Source organism: Eretmochelys imbricata, chromosome 3 (genome assembly GCF_965152235.1).
Source record: "Eretmochelys imbricata isolate rEreImb1 chromosome 3, rEreImb1.hap1, whole genome shotgun sequence".
NCBI classification, from domain to species: domain Eukaryota; kingdom Metazoa; phylum Chordata; order Testudines; family Cheloniidae; genus Eretmochelys; species Eretmochelys imbricata.
The window spans coordinates 17,929,518-17,953,276 of record NC_135574.1 but is presented as its reverse complement, the minus strand read 5'-3'; the positions used below and the strand labels follow the sequence as shown (position 1 = coordinate 17,953,276).

The 23,759-nt window shown below is 43.0% G+C and overlaps 1 protein-coding gene across 5 annotated transcripts in view; it reads left to right on the top strand.

Annotated features, from left to right (window-relative positions):
• The first annotated feature begins 3,215 nt into the window (after positions 1-3,215).
• The window catches only part of GCFC2 (GC-rich sequence DNA-binding factor 2), a 45,095-nt gene continuing 24,551 nt past the window's right edge, over positions 3,216-23,759 (top strand). For all 5 annotated transcript variants that reach the window (XR_013345544.1, XM_077812443.1, XM_077812442.1 and 2 more), the window contains exons 1-6: positions 3,216-3,600; positions 8,717-8,827; positions 9,602-9,757; positions 11,528-11,749; positions 19,762-19,850; positions 21,561-21,676. Coding sequence is in view for 4 of the 5 variants with exons in the window: in XM_077812443.1 (XP_077668569.1) it covers positions 3,300-3,600; positions 8,717-8,827; positions 9,602-9,757; positions 11,528-11,749; positions 19,762-19,850; positions 21,561-21,676 (995 nt within the window). In the remaining variant the exon portion in view is untranslated. The remainder of the gene's footprint in view (positions 3,601-8,716; positions 8,828-9,601; positions 9,758-11,527; positions 11,750-19,761; positions 19,851-21,560; positions 21,677-23,759) is intronic.

Below are 23,759 nucleotides of genomic sequence, written 5' to 3'. Positions count from 1 at the left end.
ATTACACAAACCCTTTCAGAACACTTCATGGAATGCTTCAAAAGAGAAAGTTAACGGGGGTTTGCACATTTCTGGAAAAATGTGGAAATAGCATAGGACACAAGATAAAAGCTGTAAGACAAAGTAGTGTACGAAGGCATAGCATACCTAAGATTACCAGAAGTGACAAAATAAGGATTTAATTGACAGGGCAAACAGATCACTTCTGGATGTTACAACATTACTATAGAAGTACCAAAAAAAACCCCAACAACAACAACAACAAAAAACCCTGTTAAAAGAATGTGAAGGTTTCAAAGTCAAGAAGCCAAAAGCTTGGAAATGCCAGAATTAAGATTGCCTGTGTAATTTTAGATCTTGTCTCACTTGAAAGTTATTTCAGATTAACTTTAGTTGTTTTGGGATGAAGTGTCTTGCATTCATAAACAATTTTTTTTTTAATTATCTGGTGTCTCAATCTGCATTACAAAATCCATTTTGAAAGCAAGTTTCATAAATTTTGGAATGAGTTAGCAGGCAATAAGGTAGGTGTGTATGCATCCCCATTTCAAATAAACTATTCCGCCTCTAGCAGCCCTTGCATTGCAAAAAGCTATGTGGAGGTGGAGTGTGAAAAAAACAGTCAGGCTCCCTGCTGGCCTTGCCCACTGGAAGGGACCCTGCCCCAGGTGATCAGGAATCAATCAGCTTGAGGGGCAGCTCCTCTTTTAACCATTGAAACCTGGTGGAGTGAGGGGGCTTTACTGCATACCTGGGTCAGCCTGTCTCACATATGTGCCCTCTACTCCTCCAGGATCAGTCATCTTGATGGGATGTCATCACTCTGTTTCAGGGGTAGGCAAATCTATGGCATGTGCGCCAAAGGCGGCACGTGAGCTGATTTTCAGTGGCACTCACACTGCCCAGATCCTGGCCACCAGTCCAGGGGGCTCTGCATTTTAATTTAATTTTAAATGAAGCTTCTTAAACATTTTAAAAACCTTATTTACTTTACATACAACAATAGTTTAGTTATATATTATAGACTTACAGAAAGAGACCTTCTAAAAATGTTAAAATGTATTACCGGCATGCGAAACCTTAAATTAGAGGGAATAAATGAAGACTCGGCACACCATTTCTGAAAGGTTGCCGACCCCTGCTCTATTTAAATGCTAGCTTGCAGACATGTGCTTGCATTGTGATTCCAGCTCCCAGACATACAGATCATACAGCAACCATGCCCTGTGTTTCTGCATGGTCCCATGCTGAGGTCCTGGGCTTTCTTGCCTTCTGGGGAGAAGAAATGGTCCACTCCCATCTTAACAGCAGTCACCAGAATACCATACATTTCAAGTCATGTATTTCTTCCATGCTGCCTGACTGCAGCTATTTGGCAATGGAGTTTTCTTACAAAAGCCAGATGCATGATGGGATGAAAGGAGAGGAATCATAGGAATTTATTAATTTCACCCCTAGATTCAGAGTTCCAGTAGAGATCCTACAGTGTAGGGTTACCATATTTCAGGTTCCCAAAAAGAGGATACTGGGGGGAAGGGGGGTCTGGAGGACAGGGTACAGTTGGGGAAGCTAAAGGGGTACCTGCAGTAGGGGTACTCACTGGAGGTGGGGGACAGTGTCACCATTCCCTGTCATGGTGGCAGGGTGGCTGGTGCAAGCCCTGGGCACAGCTACAGCCATCACTCTCTGCAGGCCCCCTTCCCAGGGCTGGGAGTCAGCTGGGGCCAGGGTGGGCAGGATCTGGCAGCTGTGGCTGCAGGGGAATGGACCAATCAGCTGCCAATGCAAGGAAGCGGACCAATTGGGGTTCTTTCTGAGCTGCAGCCTCTACTCTACAAAAACCCCAGACATTGCCTGTTATTTGAAAAATCCCCTTGGACAGGGGTTCAAAAAAGAGGCAATGTCCCGGAAAACCCGGACATCTGGTAGCCCTAACACAGTGTACTGTTAGAATAATAGCAGAATGCATATAGCTTAGTGGTGAAACATTGCACCAGGGGATGGCTGCACAGAATGCGGTGCTTATTTAAAAAACACCACCACCACGTTGTGTGGATTTCATGATGCAAAACGAAAACAGCTTAAGCTGGGACAACAAAACACTGCTGGACACTGGACAGACTGCTTTAGAAATAGTTATTTCTGAAACAGAAACACATTATGAGAATTAGCTTTCAAATATGGACAAGTCCTTAATTCAGCCCCCCAGGTATACATTATGATTGTCTTTAGTCACTTGATCACATATTACTATTTTCCACAGTACCCCTTCCTCATCCAGTGCACAAGATAGACAGTGCTCTGTCAGGGTAGCTCTGCACTGAATAAATAATTGATTTATTATTATGTGGCAATTTTCTCAGTTATTTTATGGTATTTTCAATGTACCAAATGCTTCAGAAATGTAACATCTTCGCACCATCCCTCTCAGGAAAAGTGATATTAACTATTATCATCCTCATTTTCCTGAAGGAGAACCGAGGTACTGAGATTAAGACAAAAATCGTTGTGTCCACCATTTTTGAGTGCCCCTCTTGAGATGCCTAAGGCCTTATTTCCTAGAGCACTTATTTTTCTAGGACTCTCTGTGCTCACACCACGGCGACACCTGACTTCAACAGCAGCTGTGAGCGTTCAGCCCTGCAAAGCTTGCCCCAAAGGTCTCAAGTCCAGCACCTGGACTGCGGGGAACATAATCAGTGCCGGTGGAGAGTTTGGTGTAAGCGACTTGCACAGCAGGGACAGGTCTGGCAGGCTGAGTCAGGCATAAAGGAAGTTCTCCAAGCAGCTGTCAACTGCCTTAACCAGACTGGCCCCTTCTCCTTCCTGTAACGCCCTGCCTCAGTCACTGTGCACCTTCCAGCTGGCACCTGCAGCCAGGGAGGTGGGCCCCACAGATCAGCCCCCTGCACTTCACTGGGCAGCCCTGACACACCCCCCTCACACCCTTCTACCCCAAACAGCCTCTGCAACGCTTCAGCACAGGCGCATTAACGCCCTGGGCTAACCCCCCCCCACCCCCTCAATCCAGAGTTAAACGAGGAGCCGCCCTCTCTGGCTGACTGGCCAGCGGCCTATTCCGCACCTCCCACCCGATTCTCAGGGGGCGGAGTCGCTGCCAGTGGGCGGGGCCACTTGTTCTCCCCCTCCCCCACGCTCCACTTCCTCATTCCTCGTGACCGTCGAGTGATGCCGCGCATGCGTATTACGGGGAGGTATGGTGAGAGGAACGCTTCCGGAGCAGGCTCGCGCCGTCGGAGGTTAGCTCCGGTCGTGCGTTGTGACCGTTACCGGATAGAATGTTTAGGAGGCCGCCGCGGAACTTCCGGGGCCGCCAGAGAGCCGCCTCCAGCTGTAGCAGCAGCAGCGCCGAAGGGGAGCCGGAGTATGAAGGGGCGCGGGGCGAAGAGGAGCAGGCGCAAGGCCCTGCCAGGCCCGCCGCCGAGAGGCAGCCGCCCGCAGAGGGGCCAGCAGGGGACATTAGAGGTCGGGAGGAAGAGGAGGATGGCGGTGGCGTGCCCCGAGGGGCGAACCCTAGAGCGGGGCAGGCGCGGGGAGCGACCGCCCTGCTGAGCTTCGGTGCCGACGAGGAGCGAGATGGTAAAAGTCTGACGCCGGCTCCCTTCCGCCACGCAGCGTGTGTGTGTGTGTGAGAGAGAGAGATGGAGATCTCCTTGTGTTACAGGTGTGGGAGCAGGCTCCAGGCTGGTCTGCAAACAGCTGGCCCCTCTGTCTGGGCCCTCTTGTTCTGGGCTAACAATGGCCGGGGTCAGCTAACTTTTAACTTACACCTTGCCTTACTCCCTCTCAACTTTCAAGGGTGGACAAGCCCAAGTGTTAGGGCTTGGATGAGAACCCAGGAGGCTGGTGCCCAGTCCTGTGCTTTAATCACTCCAACACCCTCAGGTACTGGGACCTGCAGTCACCCCTCAAGAGCCTGGCTGGACGGCAGAGCTACTGTCACTTTAGTAGTTCTCCCGGTATCTCTGCTGGGACTGGCACCTGTAAGGGTATGTCTACACCGCGGCTGGGAGGGTGCTTCCCAGTGCAGGTAGACTGACTGGCACTAGCTGTGCTCAAATTCGTGCTCTGAAAATGGCAATGTGGTTGTAGTGGTACAGGCGGCCGCTCAGGCTAGCTACCGGAGTGCCTATTTGTGGGTTGAGTGGAATTGCACTGAGGGGAGCTGCACTGCTTTTGTGATGCAAAGACTAGTAAAGTTAATGATGTGATAAAGGAAGAGTAAGTGCATAGCCAAGACCTGGCTATTTGATACTGCAAGACACTGCAATATATATTTCAGAGTAACAGCCGTGTTAGTCTGTATTCGCAAAAAGAAAAGGAGTACTTGTGGCACCTTAGAGACTAACCAATTTATTTGAGCATGAGCTTTCGTGAGCTACAGCTCACTTAGCTCACGAAAGCTCATGCTCAAATAAATTGGTTAGTCTCTAAGGTGCCACAAGTACTCCTTTTCTTTTTGCAATATATATGACTCATGTGAAAGAGGTTTTGTGAAGGGGTGGGTCTGCACTTTTTTGCATGTAAACTCAAATATAGCTGATCTCCCACACTAAAGCTGTGCTGATCAACAGTGATACTGAAACTGCTGATGGTCCTTGGTGACTTCACTAGGCACACGTGATTTTTCTGGATTAGTTTGGAACTTCATGGCTACCTGACACTCATAGGACTATTTCATCTGAGTGGACCCTACAGTTATAAGGCTGTGCACATTCTGGGTCTGATGTTTGGGTTGTGGTGTTTTTTTTTAATTTATGCTTATGTTATGATAATACGTAAAGACAATGTGCAAACATATAATAAATGACAGTCTCTGCCCTAAAGAACTTGGAGCCTAAAAGACAAGGGTCAGGAGTGGAGTATGAAGGAATGGATGTTACCTTCTGTTATGGACTGAGGCCCAGATAGTATTGATTTCAGTGGGAATTAAATGCCTAAATACTACTGAAGACCGGAGGTGACTGTTGTTTCCTTTGTTTAAGGTTATCTTACCCTGATAAAGTAAGGGGACCTGTTAGAATGGTCAGTCTTATCTAAATCCATGGTACGCCCACATCTTGAATACTCTGTGCAGATGTGGTTGCCCCATCTCAAAAAAGATCTATTGGAATTGGAAAAGGTTCAGAAAAGGACAACAAAAATAGTTAGAGGTATGGAACAGCTTCTGTATGAGGGGAGATCAAGAACACTGGGACTTCTCAGCTTGGAAAAGAGATGACTAAGGGGGGACATGATTGAGGTGTATAAAATCATGACTGATGTGAAGAAAGGATATAAGGAAGTGTTATTTACTCCTTCTCTGAACACAAGAACTAGGGGGTCACCAAATGAAATTAATAGGCAGCAGGCTTAAAACAAACAAAAGGAAGTATTTCTTCTCACAACGCACAGTCAACGTGTGGAACTCATTGCCAGAGGATGTTGTGAAGGCCAGCACTATAACAGGGTTCAAAAAAGACTAGATAAATTCATGGAGGATACTTCCATCAATGGCTATTAGACAGAATGGGCAGGGATGGTGTCTCTAGCCTCTGTTTGCCAGAAGCTGGGAATGAGCGACAGGGACTGGATTGCTTGATGATTACCCATTCTGTTCATTCCCTCTGGGGCACCTGGCATTGGCCACTGGCAGAAGACAGGATACTGGGCTAAATGGACCTTTGGTCTGACCCAGTATGGCCATTCTTATGTTTGTAAGTCTGATTTCACTGAGGGGAAAAAAATGTTCATCTGAGTGACCGCTCTGTGAGCAGTTTAGTAGAACTCGAGAATATTGTGTTTTTCTCAGTTGTTACAGGTTTCAGAGTAGCAGCTGTGTTAGTCTGTATCCGCAAAAAGAAAAAGAGTACTTGTGGCACCTTAGAGACTAACCAATTTATTTGAGCATAAGCTTTCGTGAGTTACAGCTCACTTCATCAGATGCATACAGTGGAAAATATAGTGGGGAGACTTTATATACACAGAGAACATGAAACAATGGGTGCTACCATACACACTGTAACAAGAGTGATCAGGTAAGGTGAGCTATTACCAGCCGGGGGGGTGGGGGGGATGGGACGACATTTTGTAGTGATAATCAAGGTGGGCCATTTCCAGCAGTTGACAAGAACATGTAAGGACCGGGGGGGGGGGGGGGAAATAAACATGGGGAAATAGTTTTACTTTGTGTAATGACACATCTACTCCCAGTCTTTATTCAAGCCTAATTTAATGGTGTCCAGTTTGCAAATTAATTCCAATTCAGCAGTCTCTTGTTGGAGTCTGTTTGTTTTTGAAGTTTCTTTGTTGAAGAATTGCCACTTTTAGGTCTGTAATCGAGTGACCAGAGAGATTGAAGTGTTCTCCGACTGGTTTTTGAATGTTCTAATTCTTGACGTCTGATTTGTGTCCATTTATTCTTTTATGTAGAGACTGTCCAGTTTGGCCAATGTACATGGCAGAGGGGCATTGCTGGCACATGATGGCATATATCACATTGGTAGATGTGCAGGTGAACGAGCCTCTGATAGTGTGGCTGATGTGATTAGGCCCTATGATGGTGTCCCCTGAATAGATATGTGGACACAGTTGGCAACGGGCTTTGTTGCAAGGATAAGTTCCTGGATTAGTGGTTCTGTTGTGTGGTATGTGGTTGCTGGTGAGTATTTGCTTCAGGTTGGGGGGCTGCCTGTAAGCAAGGACTGGCCTGTCTTCAAGATCTGTGAGAGTGATGAGTCGTCCTTCAGGATATGTTGTAGATCCTTGATGATGAGTTGGAGAGGTTTTAGTTGGGGGCTGAAGGTGATGGCTAGTGGTGTTCTGTTATTTTCTTTGTTGTGCCTGTCCTGTAGTAGGTGACTTCTGGGTACTCTTCTGGCTCTGTCCATCTGTTTCTTCACTTCAGCCGGTGGGTATTGTATTGTAAGAATGCTTGATAGAGATCTTGTAGGTGTTTGTCTCTGTCTGAGGGGTTGGAGCAAATGCCGCTGTATCTTAGAGCTTGGCTGTAGACAATGGATCGTGTGGTGTGGTCTGGATGAAAGCTGGAGGCACGTAGGTAAGTATAGCAGTCAGTACATTTCCGGTGTAGGGTGGTGTTTATGTGACCATCGCTTATTAGCACCGTAGTATCCAGGAAGTGGATCTCTTGTGTGGACTGGTCCAGACTGAGGTTGATGGTGGGATGGAAATTGTTGAAATCATGGTGGAATTCCTTAAGGGCTTCTTTTCCATGGGTCCAGATGATGAAGATTTCATCAATATAGCACAAGTAGAGTAGGGGCATTAGGGGACAAGAGCTGAGGAAGCGTTGTTCTAAGTCCGCCATAAAAATGTTGACGTGCTGTGGGGCCATGCGGGTACCCATAGCAGTGCCGCCGATTTAAAGGTATACATTGTCCCCAGATGTAAAATAGTTATGGGTGAGGACAAAGTCACAAAGTTCAGCCGCAATGTTTGCCGTGACATTATCGGGGATACTGTTCCTGACTGCTTGTAGTCTATCTTTGTGTGGAATGTTGGTGTAGAGGGCTTCTACATCCATAGTGGCCAGGATGGTGTTTTCAGGAAGATCACCAATGGATTGTAGTTTCCTCAGGAAGTCAGTGGTGTCTCGAAGATAGCTGGGAGTGCTGGTAGCTTAGGGCCTGAGGAGGGAGTCTACATAGCCAGACAATCCTGCTGTCAGGGTGCCAATGCCTGAGATGATGGGGCGTCCAGGATTTCCAGGTTTACGGATCTTGGGTAGCAGATAGAATACCCCTGGTTGGTGTTCTAGGGGTGTGTCTTTGCGGATTTGTTGTTGTGCTTTTTCAGGGAGTTTCTTGAGTAAATGGTGTAGTTTCTTTTGGTAACCCTCAGTGGGATCAGAGTGTAATGGCTTGTAGAAAGTGGTGTTGGAGAGCTGCCTAGCAGCCTCTTGTTCATATTCCGACCTATTCATGACGACGACAGCACTTCCTTTGTCAGCCTTTTAGATTATGAGGTCAGAGTTGTTTCCGAGGCTGTGGATGGCATTGCGTTCTGCACGGCTGAGGTTATGGAGCAAGTGATGCTGCTTTTCCACCATTTCAGCCCCTGCATGTCGGCGGAAGCACTCTGTGTAGAAGTCCAGTCTGTTTCAACCTTCAAGAGGAGTCCACCCAGAATCCTTCTTTTTGTAGTGTTGGTAGGAAGTTGTTACAGTGGCCCATAAATATCCTAATACTTTATAGGTGAAAGAGCTAGACCACCTGTGGTGATAGTCTTGAACTAGTCTAACCTAATGTACTGTAGATTTTTAAAGACCGTATGCCATGATCGTACTCATGTAGACCACTGATTATTGATTTTATAAACATGTATTGTAATCTTTTAGCACCTTCAAATCCCTCTTCAAAATTCTCTTGCTGTGATTCTTACAAAAAACTTGACAATAGTTAGGCTGTAGTCTCAGTACACCAACAGCTTGTCATGTTGACTAATATTGTCTCATTGTTTACTTGTAGTACCCTATTTGTGTATATCCATTTGTTGTCTCTTGTCTTATGCTTAGATCGTAAACTCTTTGGGGCAGTGACTCTCTTTTGTTCTGTGTCTGTACAGTACAGTGTGATCCTGGTCCATGACTAGGCTGACTAGGCACTATTGTAAAACAAATAATAAAATGTTTCAAATGTGGTGATGTTGCTTTGTAAATATGTTTACACTGATCCTTTTTTTCCCCCTCCTACAGAGGGTGAGGAACTCTTTAAAATAAAGAAGCCATCTCTTAACACAATAACATTTAGAATGCAAAGGAAAGAAAACTCTCTCTCTGCAGTTAGAGAAGCTGAAAGAAGCAAAGGTAAGTACGTAGCTACTTATTGGGTGTATTTTAGTCTAGTTGTTTGTAAAGCATTTTGAGATCCATGAAGGAAGGGTGCTTTGGCAAGTACTGTTATCAGACATATTTTATATTAATAAATTACAAGAATGAATTTGTGGTTGAAAACAGTCAAATTTAAATGTATATCCCAAAACACATAATGAGCAGGTCTGATCCTGTATCTATTTAAGTCATCTGCCAAAATCCCATTGACGTTGTAGGAGTAGTATCGGGCACGTAGGCTGACCTTGAGAGGAGTTGACCTCCTGGAACTCGCATTGTAAATGGAGATTACTAGGCAGTTACAAATTCCATTAGTCTCAGGATTTGGTCCTAGGCAGCAATTTCTCAATGATTTTAGCATTTTCATTTTTTAGAAGTGGGCCTCAGATTTTATTAATGAGAGACAGCACAACCTGTTTAAAACTAGTCATAAATCATGTTAAGAATCCCCTAAAATTGTCTGAATTTAGGATAGAGTTGAAATGAAAATACATGAATTTGTATGATGATGCCTTACTTTACTGTGTCCTAAAATTTTGCTTTTGTTAAGATTCATACTGTAACTAAAAATACTGCCTTAAATCTTTGAAGACAATGGGATTGCTCAATGTGTAAATTTAAGCACAGAAGTCTTTTCAGAGTCAGGGATTGATTGTTGTCTTCAGATTTATGATGTTTCTTAACAGGTTATCAACATTTCCAGTAGCTGAGACAAAAATCCTGGGTCTTGGTTTTTCTCCTTGAATACAGAAATCTTCCAATCGGAGTCTAGAATAATTAACAGTACTGATACATGTGAGACAGAAGAGGAGGATGAGCACAACTCATCAGCCAGTGAAGATTACACTAGTTCAGCCTCTGAAACTCAATCCAGCCCTCCACAGAAAAGAGAGGATTTATCAGCAGGTTTGTAACTAGTTATGAGCAGCGAGTAGGTACTGCACGTAGTCTTGCATATTGCAGAATATTCAAAGTACTGTTTAGTGTAACAGCGTCCAGTGTTTTAATGTATATTTAAAGTAACTTCACTGAAATCGTTGTATATCAAGGACATTTATTCCAGAATTACACTGGTGTAACTGAGAGCGGAATTTGCCTTTACAGTCTATTGTCAATCTGGTCTCTTGGGATAGATCTTTAGCATGATGATATGATAGAAAGCCCTGTAATATTTATAGTAATGAAATAAAAGAAAAGGTAAAATTAGATATCATTGTTTTTTTTATAAGTATGTGCTGAAACAAAACAAAAAAACCTCTATTATAGATCACTCACCATAACTAGGCATTTGGATAGAAGAGAAATGATGGATTCAAGGTTATGGTCCTTTCTAATATTTTCATTTTTAATGAACAGGAAATTAAATGCAATAACTTTATTAATGCAGCATTAAGGATGAATGTTTAGAGAACTTTTACATTCCTGGATTATTAAAGTATTTATAGTAGTAGGAATCCTTTTTTCGTTTTCATGTATGATCTAGATTACTAGTTTAGCACACTTTTTTTTTTCTTTTTCTTTACTGCTCATATTTTAATTTGCAGCCTGAAGGATACTTCAATAATATTTTTGCCTTGATTATATTTTTCAGACTTAGGACGGGCAAAATGAAGAGAATTGTTATGCTTACAACATGTACCTCCATTTATGGCATAAATACTGGAAACTTTTATTTAGGTTATTGTGACTTTTAAGACTACTGTGGCCTTTGTTTTGAAGGTCTGAAAACTACTGGAAAGTTAACATGTAGTTTAGGGGTGGGCAAACTTTTTGGCCCAAGGGTCATATCTGGGTATGGAAATTATATGGTGGGCCATGAATACTCACAAAATTGGGGGTTGGGGTGCCGGAGTGGGTGCAGGCTCTGGGGTGGGGCCAGAAATGAGAAGTTCAGGGTGTAGGAGGGGGCTTTGGACTGGGGCAGCGGGTTGGGGTGTGCAGGGAGGGTTGGGGCTCCGGCTGCGGATGTGGGGTTGGGATTGAGAGGTTCAAAGGGTGGGAGGGGGATCAGGGCTGTGGTTGGGGCACAGGAGGGGGCCAGGGGTGTAGACTCTGGGTGGTGCTTACCTCAAGCAGCTCCCGAAAGCCGTGGCATGTTCCCCCCGCTCTGGCTCCTACCTGGAGGCATAGCCAGGCGGCTCTGCACACTGTTCCGTGCACAGGCACTGCCCCTGCAGCTCCCATTGACTGCGGTTCCCAGCCAATGGGAGCTGCAGGGGCAGTGTGCAGAGCCTCCTGGCTGCCCCTCTACATAGGAGCTGGAGCAGGGACATGCCTCTGCTTCTGGTAGCCGTGCGGAGCCATGGCACATGTGGAGCAAGGCAAGCCCCAGACCCTGCTCCCCAGCCAGAGCTTGAGGGCCAGACTGACGCATCTGAAGGGCTGGATGTGGTTCCTGGGCCATAGTTTGCCCACTCCTGATGTAGTTGAAGCAGCAGGGGTATGGAAGTCCTCCTCAATATTTGTGCTCTTTCAAGGTGAGCCCCTTGGACTGTAGAAATAACATGCACAACTATCTCAATTTATCATTAACAATGTATTGCAGAGAAAAGCCCCAAACTCCTAACGTATTACTATACTTTGGGGAAAAAGCATTTTATAATTAACTTTGTTGTGAGGAGTAGTGTTGAATTTTGCTCTTAGTTTCTTACCTTAGGTTCTTTCTGTTAATTACAGGTAATATACCTGATGCAGCTTATATCCGGGTTGCTTGTGGGAAACGTCATTTGGCCAGGACTCAGGGTGACTATATTCCATTGGACCCATCACATCGTGCTCCAGTCTCTCAGAAAACAGCATGCAGTGATACAGAGAGTGAGGATGACTCTGATCATGACACGATTCTCCACTTTGCTCCCAAAACAAAAACTCTTAGGCAGAGGATGGCTGAATATGCAGGTAAGTTTAAGCCTGTTTACCAGGGCATAAAAGTGGCAAAACTTTAACTGTTTGAAGAATGTGAAATGCACTAAAAAGTGCAGTTCTAGGCCCTCTTTGTAAAAAGAGTGGTGCAGACCCTTATTGCCCTTTTAGGGCTTTTCTACACAGGTTTATTAAATCAGATTAACTTTAGTTAGTTCACTTTACAGTGCCTTATGTCCACAAACAACATTTTTTTTTTTAAGTGATTACTTGGCATCTTAGGTCACTAATAATCCTCAGAAAAGGAGTAACTCCACTTCATAGGGAGTTTGCTTTCTTTAAGTTTGGGTGGATGCATTCCTAACTATTCTTCTTCTGGCAGTCCTCTAACTACTATCTCACACTACATAGTTCTATTCCTGGACTGGCCTGTCTTGTGCCATCCACTCCCCTGGGGTCATCTTAACCAGATGTCCTCTCTCAGTTTAAATGCTGGCACGCAACCAAGAATGCCCATGTTTGATATCGGATAATAGTAAGTTCACATACTCCTTGCTCACCTTACCTGATCACTCTCGTTACAGTGTGTACGGTAACACCCATTATTTATGTTCTCTGTGTATGTAAATCTCCCCACTGTATTTTCCACTGAATGCATCCGATGAAGTGAGCTGTAGCTCACGAAAGCTTATGCTCAAATAAATTGGTTAGTCTCTAAGGAGCCACAAGTCCTCCTTTTCTTTTTGCGGATACAGACTAACATGGCTGCTACTCTGAAATACTCCTTATAGTAGTCAGGCCAAGCCTCTCTCCTCTGCCAGGTTTCTGTGTGGACTCATTCAGAGATCCAGGACATGATTGCCCTATTTGGAGAGCTGCATATTCAATCCCATCTGGAGAAGAGTCACTGGAATGCAGCCAACTACAATCTACAAGGCATTTGGAGCAAATGCCAGTAAGGAGGCACTCCTGGAGCTGGTTCCAGTGCTGAGTCAAAGCGAAGGCACTCCAGTGGAAGTACCTGAGGACAAGGGATCGTAACAGGACTTCTGGTAATGCTCCCATCACCTGCCCATACTCTGAGGAACTGAACCACATTTTTGCAAGTGAAACTACCACAGAACCCAAGACTTATGTGGTGGACAATTTTCCTCAACGCACCCAAGACAACATGCCTGGCACCCAAAAAGCCACTGAAAGCTACCTTGGCCTCATGTATGCCATGGGGATCCAACCAGGAGGAGATGTTTTCAGGGCAGCCAGAAATTGTTACCCAACAGATTTGGACACTACCCAAGAACAGCATATGAATAGCCATACTAAAACTGCTGTGGATGAGTTCTACCAGCAGCCAGTCTGAAAATGCTGGGATGGGGACTTATGGCCATGAGCATTATGTGCTGAATTACAAGAAGACAGTATAGGGGGATGTATTCTACTTTTTTCGGGGACCAGCTGTCCACTGCCATGTTGGTTGGAGGTAGGAACCTTTTTTTTTCTCCCCTCTGTATTTTGCATTAAACGCCCTGCCCTCAGCATACTGAAAATGGCATCTGCGTCAGAGATTTAATGCTTTAAAGTTTTATTTCCCTGTGGTATCAAGCTGCACAACCATCGGCCACACTTGCCGACTCCATAAATCTCTTCCTAAGCTGTATCCTGCTTGTTCTCCCTCCCCCACGATGCCCTCCCTTATACGCTGCTCAAGATGTCTGCCAGGCAATGCATTTTTTAATCCCCAAAGTGCAAACGTTTATTGTAGCAGCAGATACAGAAAAAGGAAAGCAAACACTAGAAAAGATTCATTATTTCAGTTTCATTAATACTGTTTTTAGTAAAGTTGAGAATTCATGTGGTAAATGGCCCAATAAGGTTGCAGAGTCATTTGAAAATGGGTTTAGAGCAGTTACTGTAGAATTTTATTTGTCAGAAGGTACCTAAAGATTTAGTCTCTAAGGTGCCACAAGTCCTCCTTTTCGTTTTGCAGATACAGACTAACACAGCTGCTACTCTGAAACCTATAGATTTAAAAGTGTATCGTAAAAGAGAACTGAAAGCAAAGATAGTGCTTTATTTTGGTGCACACATTGCAAGGCAAAGCAGCACTCCTGGGACTGCCCATATAGCTAGTGTTTCTGTTCCACTCCTGCACCAGCGCAGGGACAGTAGCTTGGTAAATAGCAGTGCTGTGTGTCTTCTTGGTTTGCCCATTGCCTTTTTGAACAGGACCCTTCTTAATTTTCTGGGGACTCATCTCAGAGTAACATCCACCACTGTAAGGACAGCCTGCAGGGGTGCACATGGAATTACTAACCTGCTGACTGCTGCACCATACAACCTGCAACTTAAAACCAGCACAGCCAGTTCAGATGCCCAGTGTTTTTTACAGGGGGCCTATACAAGGGGAAGTAATTTGGAAATCTTCTTACTGTCTTGAAGTGAACCTCAGTGTGGGAAGAGACTATTGGAATAGCATTCTAAAATTGTGGGGAAGAAACATTTTTGGTTTGGTGATTAGGGTGGGGGACAGTAAGTACTTGTGCTCTTTCTTATTTCCTGTAGCACCTGTAATGTCATGGCCCACATGAAGAAGGGAGTTATCACCTGCAGAGTGGCTGACAAATCTTCAAAGGCAGGGGGGAATGGCAAGAGAAGATCTGTCCCGGGAACTATTGAATTCCTCCCAGCAGAGAGCCACATAGAAAGGCGCAATTGTGGAGGACTGGTTTCCTAGAGTATTCTCAAAGTATCTAAATGGATTGAATGGCCCTGGACCGGGACCTGAGGTAGACAGCTGTGATAGAGCACCTTTTAGTTATAAAGGTCAAGCACTGCACCCAAAGTTCCAGTGTTCTGCAAACTATAGAGAATGCACCATACTGAGACCACTATTTCAGTCAACCCTGGGACATGGAGAAGGAAAATTCTCTTGAGTGCATCACCTACAGGAGTTTGAGCATTCCTTACTTTGGCCATACCTCACATCCATTGCTGTTAAGGTTTCACCACATTCTCATTTAATTGGTTCTTCTCTCCCCTCCCCCCCAAGATGTAGTGTTACCTGTTTTTGTTAACTGAATACATTCATTTTGCTTTAACTTGGCTGAAATGTTCCACTGAGGAACAGCTCAACCCATAAATGACATTGTATGGGTGGGGAGGATGTTATCAACTCCTTACCAGAAGAGAGCACAAACATATTTCTCTTTTTACGGTACATTTGTCACCTCCAGTGGAGGAGAACAATGCATCGCTGACCCTATTTCCTTGACCACTTGGGGCATTTTGTAGAGACTTACTCTCTCACTGTCTGTAATGTTCAGAAAGTCTCTCCACTTCCTGCTCCTACCCATCCTCCAGGATCTCTCCCTTACTCTTACAGATGTTATGTGAAATACAGCAGGCATTTAGCATACAATGAGGAGAAACATACAGCTTTTTCATAAAGCATCACCTGCCCTTCAGCCTTCTAAAAGTTCACTTCACTAGCATTCCATAGGTACTTGGAATACTCCTTTCTCTTGTCCAGGTGTCTGAGAGCCTTTGTAAGCCAAAAAAGCAGAGGGTAAGAAAAATCTCCCAGAATGACAGGAGGAATCATAACTCCATTCATTTCTGTAGTGGTCTGGGGAGCAAAAATGTCCTCCTTCATTCCAGTATCCAGGTCACAACTTCTAAATGTTCTGACATCATGGACTCTTCCAGACCACCCCCATGTTAATATTAGTGAATCTTTGGCAATGATCAAGGTCATGCAGCACCACAGAGAAATACCTTTTCCTCTTGATCAAGTCTTTGGCTTGAGGGGAAGTGTGTGTGTGTGTGTGTGTGTGAGAGAGAGAGAAATAAGGAAATCATTGCCACACTCTGACATGGTATAGCAGAACCCTCCTCATAGCATCCATGATAACAACCCCAATAGTTGGGCTACCACCAACAACCAAATTAATTACTCACTGATAGTAAACAGGGGAGACTAACTTCCAGAGAGTGATGGCAACATGCTTCTCCATGTTGAGGGGAACTCCCATGTTGTTCTTCTTCTGTAGCTACAGTGCTCACCCACACAGATCCTCTAGGAAAGTGGCCTTTGTTATCCTGAAGATCTGCTACTATTGCTGGTATCCTGGTCTACATTACTACCCTCTTCCCCTAGACACTGCTAGTTGAACCAATGCTTCTGGGTTGGCCATTGAATAAAGTTGCTCCTGATAAATGCCCTACAGAAGTAACTACTTGATTTCATTCTCCTTCTCCTCTTCCATTAGCTGTATTACTACAGCATCAAAAGCCCTATGAGACCACAGAGCCAAATCTGTCATTCTCCATGACTGAAAATGCATTTGCATCATCCTGTTTGTATTAACGGCTGTCATGATCATGGTGCTCAGCAGCCTGTCGTCCATACTACCTTGAAAATGATGCTGGCAAAATTAATGGATGACAGGAGGAGAAGTGTGGAAGTCTTAATTTGACCCTGAGATCCTGCCTTCTTATAGTTTCTGGTAGGCATACCACAGGCACCCTGGGAATAATCTGAGTTTAGGGCTGAGTGATGGAACATTGCATTGTGGGGTACGTGCCCAGAATGCACTTGAGTTAACCACTCAGCAGAGCTGTGTGGATGTAATGATTAACAAGGAAAGTACATTGTGATGGTATAACAAAGTGGGGTGGAGGGAGGGAGGTAGTCCAATATATGCTACCATAATAAGTGCCTCAGATTTTTATTCAGTATGACACTCTATGCATTCAATAATGGTGTTTTGTTACTTGACTGCTAGGAGCTTCAGAGTAATGTTTTTTTATAGAACTTTATAAATGTTGACTAATCCACATAACACTGTTATGAGTCAGATAATTTGCATCAAAGATTTTACTGTTCTAGTCACCGTTCCCTGCTCTGATGTATACTGCAGTCCCTCAGATTCATCTTGTACAATTGTTTAATGTATGTTGAACTCTTGTAGTGGATGAGTGTTTATCAGGGGCATTGTTGTTTTTACATTATCTGCTGAATAAATTTTTCTGACCATTATCATAGCCTGATCCAATGAATTTGTGCCCTGTTGTCTTTCTCGTTTCGATTAATTTGCCTCCCTTCTCTATCCCAGTTTGTTTAGTTTAAAAAGTTTGAATAAGCAAGAATAAATAAAATGTAAAACATGAAAGTATCAATCATTTTCAGTGCTGAACAGTGTGACTTTCCCTAATGACCTCTCCAGCTTAAACCTTTTGTCTACATGTACCATTAGCTTTATATATTAAGCTAATTACATTTAAATGTATATTGCCTGGACCATGGTAATGACCATGTAGATTAGTTTTTATGCTGTACTGTCACATTTTTGTTACTTCAGGTTAATTATATCCATGGCTCTTCTTCCTTTCTCTTCAGCTCTTTTTCAACCCTCAAAAGATCACATTTCTTAAATGCGACCTACTTTTTGGGAATCCATGCCTTTGAAGGAGTCAGTCAAGTAGCTTAAGACCAAAATATGAACTTCTTAAAAGCATGGTTATACCGGAAAGAGTGACAATGTGAAAATGCCAGAATAAGGATGCCATGTTTGTTGACTGGAGAATAAGAAAGCTGTGTAGTATTTTTTTTTTTTTTTACAAACATGCCCCTCAAGTTATCCATTTTGATAATAATAATATTTTTAAATTCTGCATTTTTTATCAAAGTAACAGTATAATCGTGCCATTTACAAATATTTTGGTAATTTATTTCAAAATACCTGTCAGTATGTCTGTAACAATACAGACAACAAAAAAATTCAGGAAATATTTTTTGACAGATTCCTTACTAGGTATATTAATACAGAATTTTGAGTAAAAATTCATTTAAACTACAATCCAGAAATGTATTTCCTGTACCCCTGAGAAGCAGGGCTAAGGCTTGGGGGCACCAGGGGAAATGGAGGAGCTGAGGGAAAGGGAAGTAATTGCTGGGAAGAAGCCTGGGAGTGAACCTGGAGGGTTGTTGGGTGTGGTGGGAGAAGTATGGAACAGATTTATTTTGCGGGGGAAGGGATTGTTAGGGAGTTGGGGAGCCTCCCCCATGCAGACCCTGGCTGATCCCTAGCTTCTCCCGTTCAGTTCAGCACATCTGGCCCTGTCCACGTATGTCCCTGCATTCCTACTCCTCCCTGTCACCTCACTCAGCCAGGCATAGCTGCCCCTGTCTTCGTGTGTCCCTGCACCCCCATTCAGCCACACCCCCACCTCTCCTGACCCCATGTGTTCCTGCACCCCCACTTCCATTCAGCCACTGTCTCTATGTTGTCACCCCACTAGCTCGTGTGACACCCCCTCCCATATCCCATGCCTCCTCACCTGGCCCCACTGGTAGGGTGCTGTGAGGGAGGCAGCCTCTGCCCCCTCCCTCTCTGTGACTGGCTGCTCCTACCTGTGAGCCGGCTGCCCTCTCTTTGGGTGCCACACCAGCCCCTGGTGGGCAAAAGATGTAATTGCAGCTTCCCGTCACCTCCCTGTCAAAATCAATTATCCCTCAGGGGAGTCTGCGGGGGATGTTAATTCTGGGCTTGTGCAGTGCTGCAGAATTCCACCAGGAGTAACTCGAGAGGGATTAAAGGGGTCTAAGATGTAGCCATTATATTGACTTTCAATAATGTTCATAGCCATTTTGTTTAACAAATGAAAAAATGCTTTTTTTCTAACTGCCAGCATTGCAAATTCAACCTGAGATCAGAATCTCTCGATTCTGCAGTTAGAACATAGAGCCCAATCCTACACTCCTTATTCAAGTGAGGTTTATAAGATGAGAACTTAGTTCATAGTTTTGTTGATGAGTGATTAATTGCAGTTTTAATCGCCCTGTTAAACAATAGAATACCAATTAGATATTTTGGATGTTTTTCTACATTTTCAAATATATTGATTTCAGTGACAACACAGAATACAAAGTCTACAGCGCTCACTTCATATTTTTATTACAAATATTTTCACTGTAAAAATGATAAATGAAAGAAATAGGATTTTTCAGTTCCCCTCATACAAGTACCATAGTCCAATCTCTTCATTGTGAAAGCACAACTTACAAATGTAGACTTGTTTTGTTTCATAACTACACTCATAAACAAAACAGTGTAAAACAATTAGAGCCTACAAGTCCACTTAAAGAGCATGATCAGCATGGATGCATGAAGCATGAATGGACATATGAATCTCTAGCTCATCTAGCACGTAAATATTTTGCAATGCCAGCTACAACAGTGCCATACAAATGCCTGTTCTCATTTTCAAGTGATATTGTAAACAAGTGGGCAGCATTATCTCCGGCAAATGTAAACAAACTTGTCTGAGCGTTTGGCTGAACAAGAAATAGGACTGAGTTGACTTGTAGGCTCTATAAAGTTTTATATTGTTTGTTTTTATTTTTGAATGCAGTTATTTTTTTGTACATAATTCTACATTTGTAAGTTCAACTTTATTGATAAAGAAACTGCCCTACAGTACTTGTATTAGGTGAATTGAAATACTGTTTCTTTTGTTTTTTACAGTGCAAATATTTGTAATAAAAAAAATATAAAGGGAGCATTGTACACTTCGTATTCTGTGTTGTAATTGAAATCAATATCTTTGAAAATGTGGAAAACATCAAAAAATATTTATATAAATAGTATTGTTTAACAGCACAATTAATCGCTTGACAGCCCTAGTAGGTAGAACAATAACCATCTATATTTACATATATTTAGTATGGATTATATACAGTTTGATTTGCAAAGTAAAATGTGTTTGTAGGGCACAGTATTTTATGCTTGCGTTGGCTCTGCAGCAACAGTTAACTAAGAAACTGTATTCTCAGGGACTTAATTTTCAGTACAGGTCTGTTTCTGCTGCGGCCTTTAAATCCCATTTTGAGAATCCCACCTGTGCTGTTCTTTCTGCCTGTCCGATTTTCTTAGTAAGGCTTGTAGGAACAGCAACAAATATTTTTGGGAATGGTGGTGGGAGTGCAGAAAGGATAGATGGAGAGAAACTGCTATTTTTCATATCTTTACTCTTCATTTTACTTCCAGTACCCAAGAGTGATGGAGCAAGTGAAGATGATGAAATACAAAACATGTGGGAAGAACAGCAACTAAACAAAGGAGTCAGACTCCCACAGGTAATGTGCTTTTTCTTTCACTGTTGTTGCTTTTTGCTGCTATGCAAGATAGTTTGGTTTGGGAGCAATGTTAGAGCTCCTTCTTCCTTGGTCATTGGACATGCTAATTCATTAGGTGTGAGGAGAATAGAACTAGGCGAAGACTGTGCTAATGCAGATCAGCGATTTCTCATTGCTAGCTGATCAGAGGAACAGCATTGTCATTAGCCTCAAAGAAAAGGTGTATTACCCACACTATTCAGTGCAGAGGGAGACTTTTTGGAAAGGCAGAGAATCTGAGTCAACTTAAAGTCTGCGAATGAAACTCTGAGCTAAAGTATCTGCTGTGAAGGATCTTAAAAACAAAAGTACTCACAAACCAAAACGTTAAAATGCCATCCTCTAAAACCTACACTATTAAACTATCAATAAGGGAAGGGAAGAAACACTCATAACACTTACTGTGCCCCTCACCTCCCCCCGCCCTCTAGTACTAGATTGGTTATTTAACCTTTCTAAGGGCACTTTCCTGTGGCGTTCAACGGGGTTCCATCTTGTTTCCCTTTCAGTTCAGTGTGTATGTGGGCATTTGGGTGGCTTTGTAAGAGTATGAACTATGGCACTTTCAATGTGCTGATGACCAAATAGGTGCTCCTTTAGCTAGTCTAGGTGAGATTGGGGCAGGTAAGAGAAACAGTCTGTCTAAAGCTCAGTCTGGATATGATTGAAGGGATGCTGGGTTTATTTTCCCACTGTGTGTTTACAATCTGGTATTATTGGATACCCAGCTCCTATTAGACAATTGTGTGGCAGTTATTTCTGGAAAGGCATTTTTTCCTCTGTCTGGCCAGCAAATTGCAGCCATTTCTTTCAGGTTCAGAGTTGTTGCCGTTATGCATGACTTTGTCACTTCAAGACTAGATTAGTGTGATACTGTCTACATTGACCACACCTTAAATCAATTTGGAAACTGAAACTGACCTAGAATGCAGAACATCTTTTCATAGAATCCTAGAATATTAGGGTTGGAATAGACCTCAGGAGGTCATCTAGTCCAATCCCCTGCTCAAAGCTGTGACTGGCTGAAAGCTTTTCTAAGCTGTGATTGTCTGAAATCCTTCTTTTGTCACAATTACTTACTTTCAAATTGTGGAATCTGTCATATATTCGCCGATTGTCATAAAATTTAGAGTTTACTTAATTTATTTTTACCCTATAGTAAATGCCTATTATATCTGCAGTCTGTTGCTTAATGCTTATATATGCTGTAGCCCTTCTATATTATTAACTGTTTAAGCCTCATGAGGAGATCATGAATTATTCCCAGAAATCTCGCATATAACCATGTGGTTCTAAAACAAAATATAAAGGAAAAAAATGAGAGCATATTTACTGTTGGCTGTAAAGATGGGATTAAAACATATTAAAAAATATTATTTACCAGGTCTCAGTTTTCAGGATGGAAGTGTTCTGTACAATCCTGGAAATTGTAGGGATTTATCAGTTCATGAAGAGAGAGGAAAAACGCATAGCTAGAACTAAAGAGATATCTGGATAATCAGCTTTACCTGTGTATACATTTTACACAGGAAACATCTAATTTTTTAGAAATTTGTATTACATTATGTACATAATAACAACTTGCTGTATATTCTAATCATTGGGCCTGCTAAAGCTTACAGTTCCAGAGGAAAACAAGTTCATAAAAATTAACAATGTTAATTCTCACAGGGAATTAATGTAGACACTTCTCTACATAAATCTCAACCCATGAAAATAAGGTTTGATCCCTCTGTTTCACTGCCACCTGTGAACCTGGAAATTGTAAAGAAGCGACTGACTACAAGGTAAGTGTTACTAGTGTGAAACACAAGTTTTGAACATTCTGTGTTACATACAGTGCTGTTACACTGGTTCATAAAAGACATTACATCTCATTCTGTCTCTACTCTTTGACTCTTTCTTCCACGTACTAGAGGATATTAGCATTATTGTTTTATGTGTAATGTACTTGCTGCTATATTCAGAATAGTAGTAAGATTTTTGTTTTGCTTGGTAGTAAACATTGCCACAATGTTCACCTGGAGCTTTTTGTTAAAATCTCTTCCACTGTTCTACCACTAGTGCAGAGCCCTGGGATGGAGTACTAATGTAGACTAAACAATTCTGTTCACGCCAAAGTCATGTGAACATGGTGTCAGAAGGGCTTGATGAAATGTTGATTAAAATGCTTTCCGCTCTTCTCTGCTAGTACCCCCCACTGTTGCTAAAACTGGTGGTAATACAGTTGTGGGAGATTAAGCAAACAGCACAAAGCTCAAATCTTAACACCAATTTTAGGTCCTTGTCCTGTGGAAAGTTGTGCATGGAGATACCCATACAGAGCCCTACTGACATCAGCTTTAAAAATTGTGGTTAAATTGGCTTGAAGAATTTTGCAGCGATTAATGTTTTTTTGCCTATTTTCCTGGAGAAGATAAGTTAAATTCTGGGTTCACTTGACTATAGAATCAAATTAATAAAAGAGAATCAGGATGTTAGGGGTTACAGTGGACGAGAAGCTTGATGAGAGTCAACGGTGTGCTCTTGTAGCCAAGAAGGCCAATGGCATTTTGGGATGTATAAGTAGGGGCATTGCCAGCAGATTGAGGGACGTGATCGTTCCCCTCTATTAGACATTGGTGAGGCCTCATTTGGAGAACTGTGTCCAGTTTTGGGCCCCACACTACAAGAAGGATGTGGAAAAATTGGAGAGAGTCCAGCGGAGAGCAACAAAAATGATTAGGGGACTGGAACACGTGACTTATGAGGAGAGGCTGAGGGAACTGGGATTGTTTAGTCTACAGAAGAGAAGAATGAGGGGAGATTTGAAGCTGCTTTCAACTACCTGAAAGGTGGTTCCAAAGAGGATGGGTCTAGACTATTCTCAGTGGTAGCGGATGACAGGAACAAGGAGTAATGGTCTCAAGTTGCAGTGGAGGAGATTTAGGTTGGATATTAGGAAAAACTTTTTCACTAGGAGGGTGGTGAAACACTGGAATGCGTTACTTAGGGAGGTGGTAGAATCTCCTTCCTTAGAAGTTTTTAAGGTCAGGCTTGACAAAGCCCTGGCTGGGATGATTTAGTTGGGGATTAGGCCCTGCTTTGAGCAGGGGGTTAGACTAGATGACCTCCTGAGGTCCCTTCCAACCCTGATATTCTATGATTCTATATTAGGAACATAAAAAATTAGGTCACCTACTTGCAAGCCAGCAGGGATAAGAAATAATTTAATTTGACCATAATGTGTTTAAAATATGCATAATTACATAAGGCTGAATTGAACATGATTTTTTAAAATTGTGATTGTATTATTTTCCTTTAGTTTGATTTGACCAGCTAGTCAATAATAATGACTACTTTTTTGATGTATTGCTTAGTTTTTCAAAGTTGGAAGCGGAATCCCACTTTAGGAAAATGAGGCAAACTGTAGCCCACATTCAATCCTGCCTTGCAGTGCTAAAAGCCTGTCCAAAAAGAGCAGGCACTCAGAGTGGATTGTGCAGATTTTTAGGGTATCTGGCCTCTCCTTTCTTACATGACCAGATGAACAGTGAAATAGTCAACTGTGTTGATGCTGAAGTATCATCATCAGCATCTAAGCTACCACCCATGTAAATGAAAGCTGAGATTGGAGAACAGTGGAAAGGCCAGTCCACCCCCCACACATTGGGAAATGCTGGCATGATTAATTCTTAGTAGACTTTTAAATTGAGTGGGACTAATGGAAGTAAGTACTGTTATTACTAACCTAGAACTAGACTTGCTGCATAAGAACATAGCAGTGGCCTTACTGGGTCAGACCAAAGTTCCGTCTAGCCCAGTATCCTGTCTTCAGACAGTGGCCAATGCCAGGTGCCCCAGAGGGAATGAACAGAATGGGTAATCAAG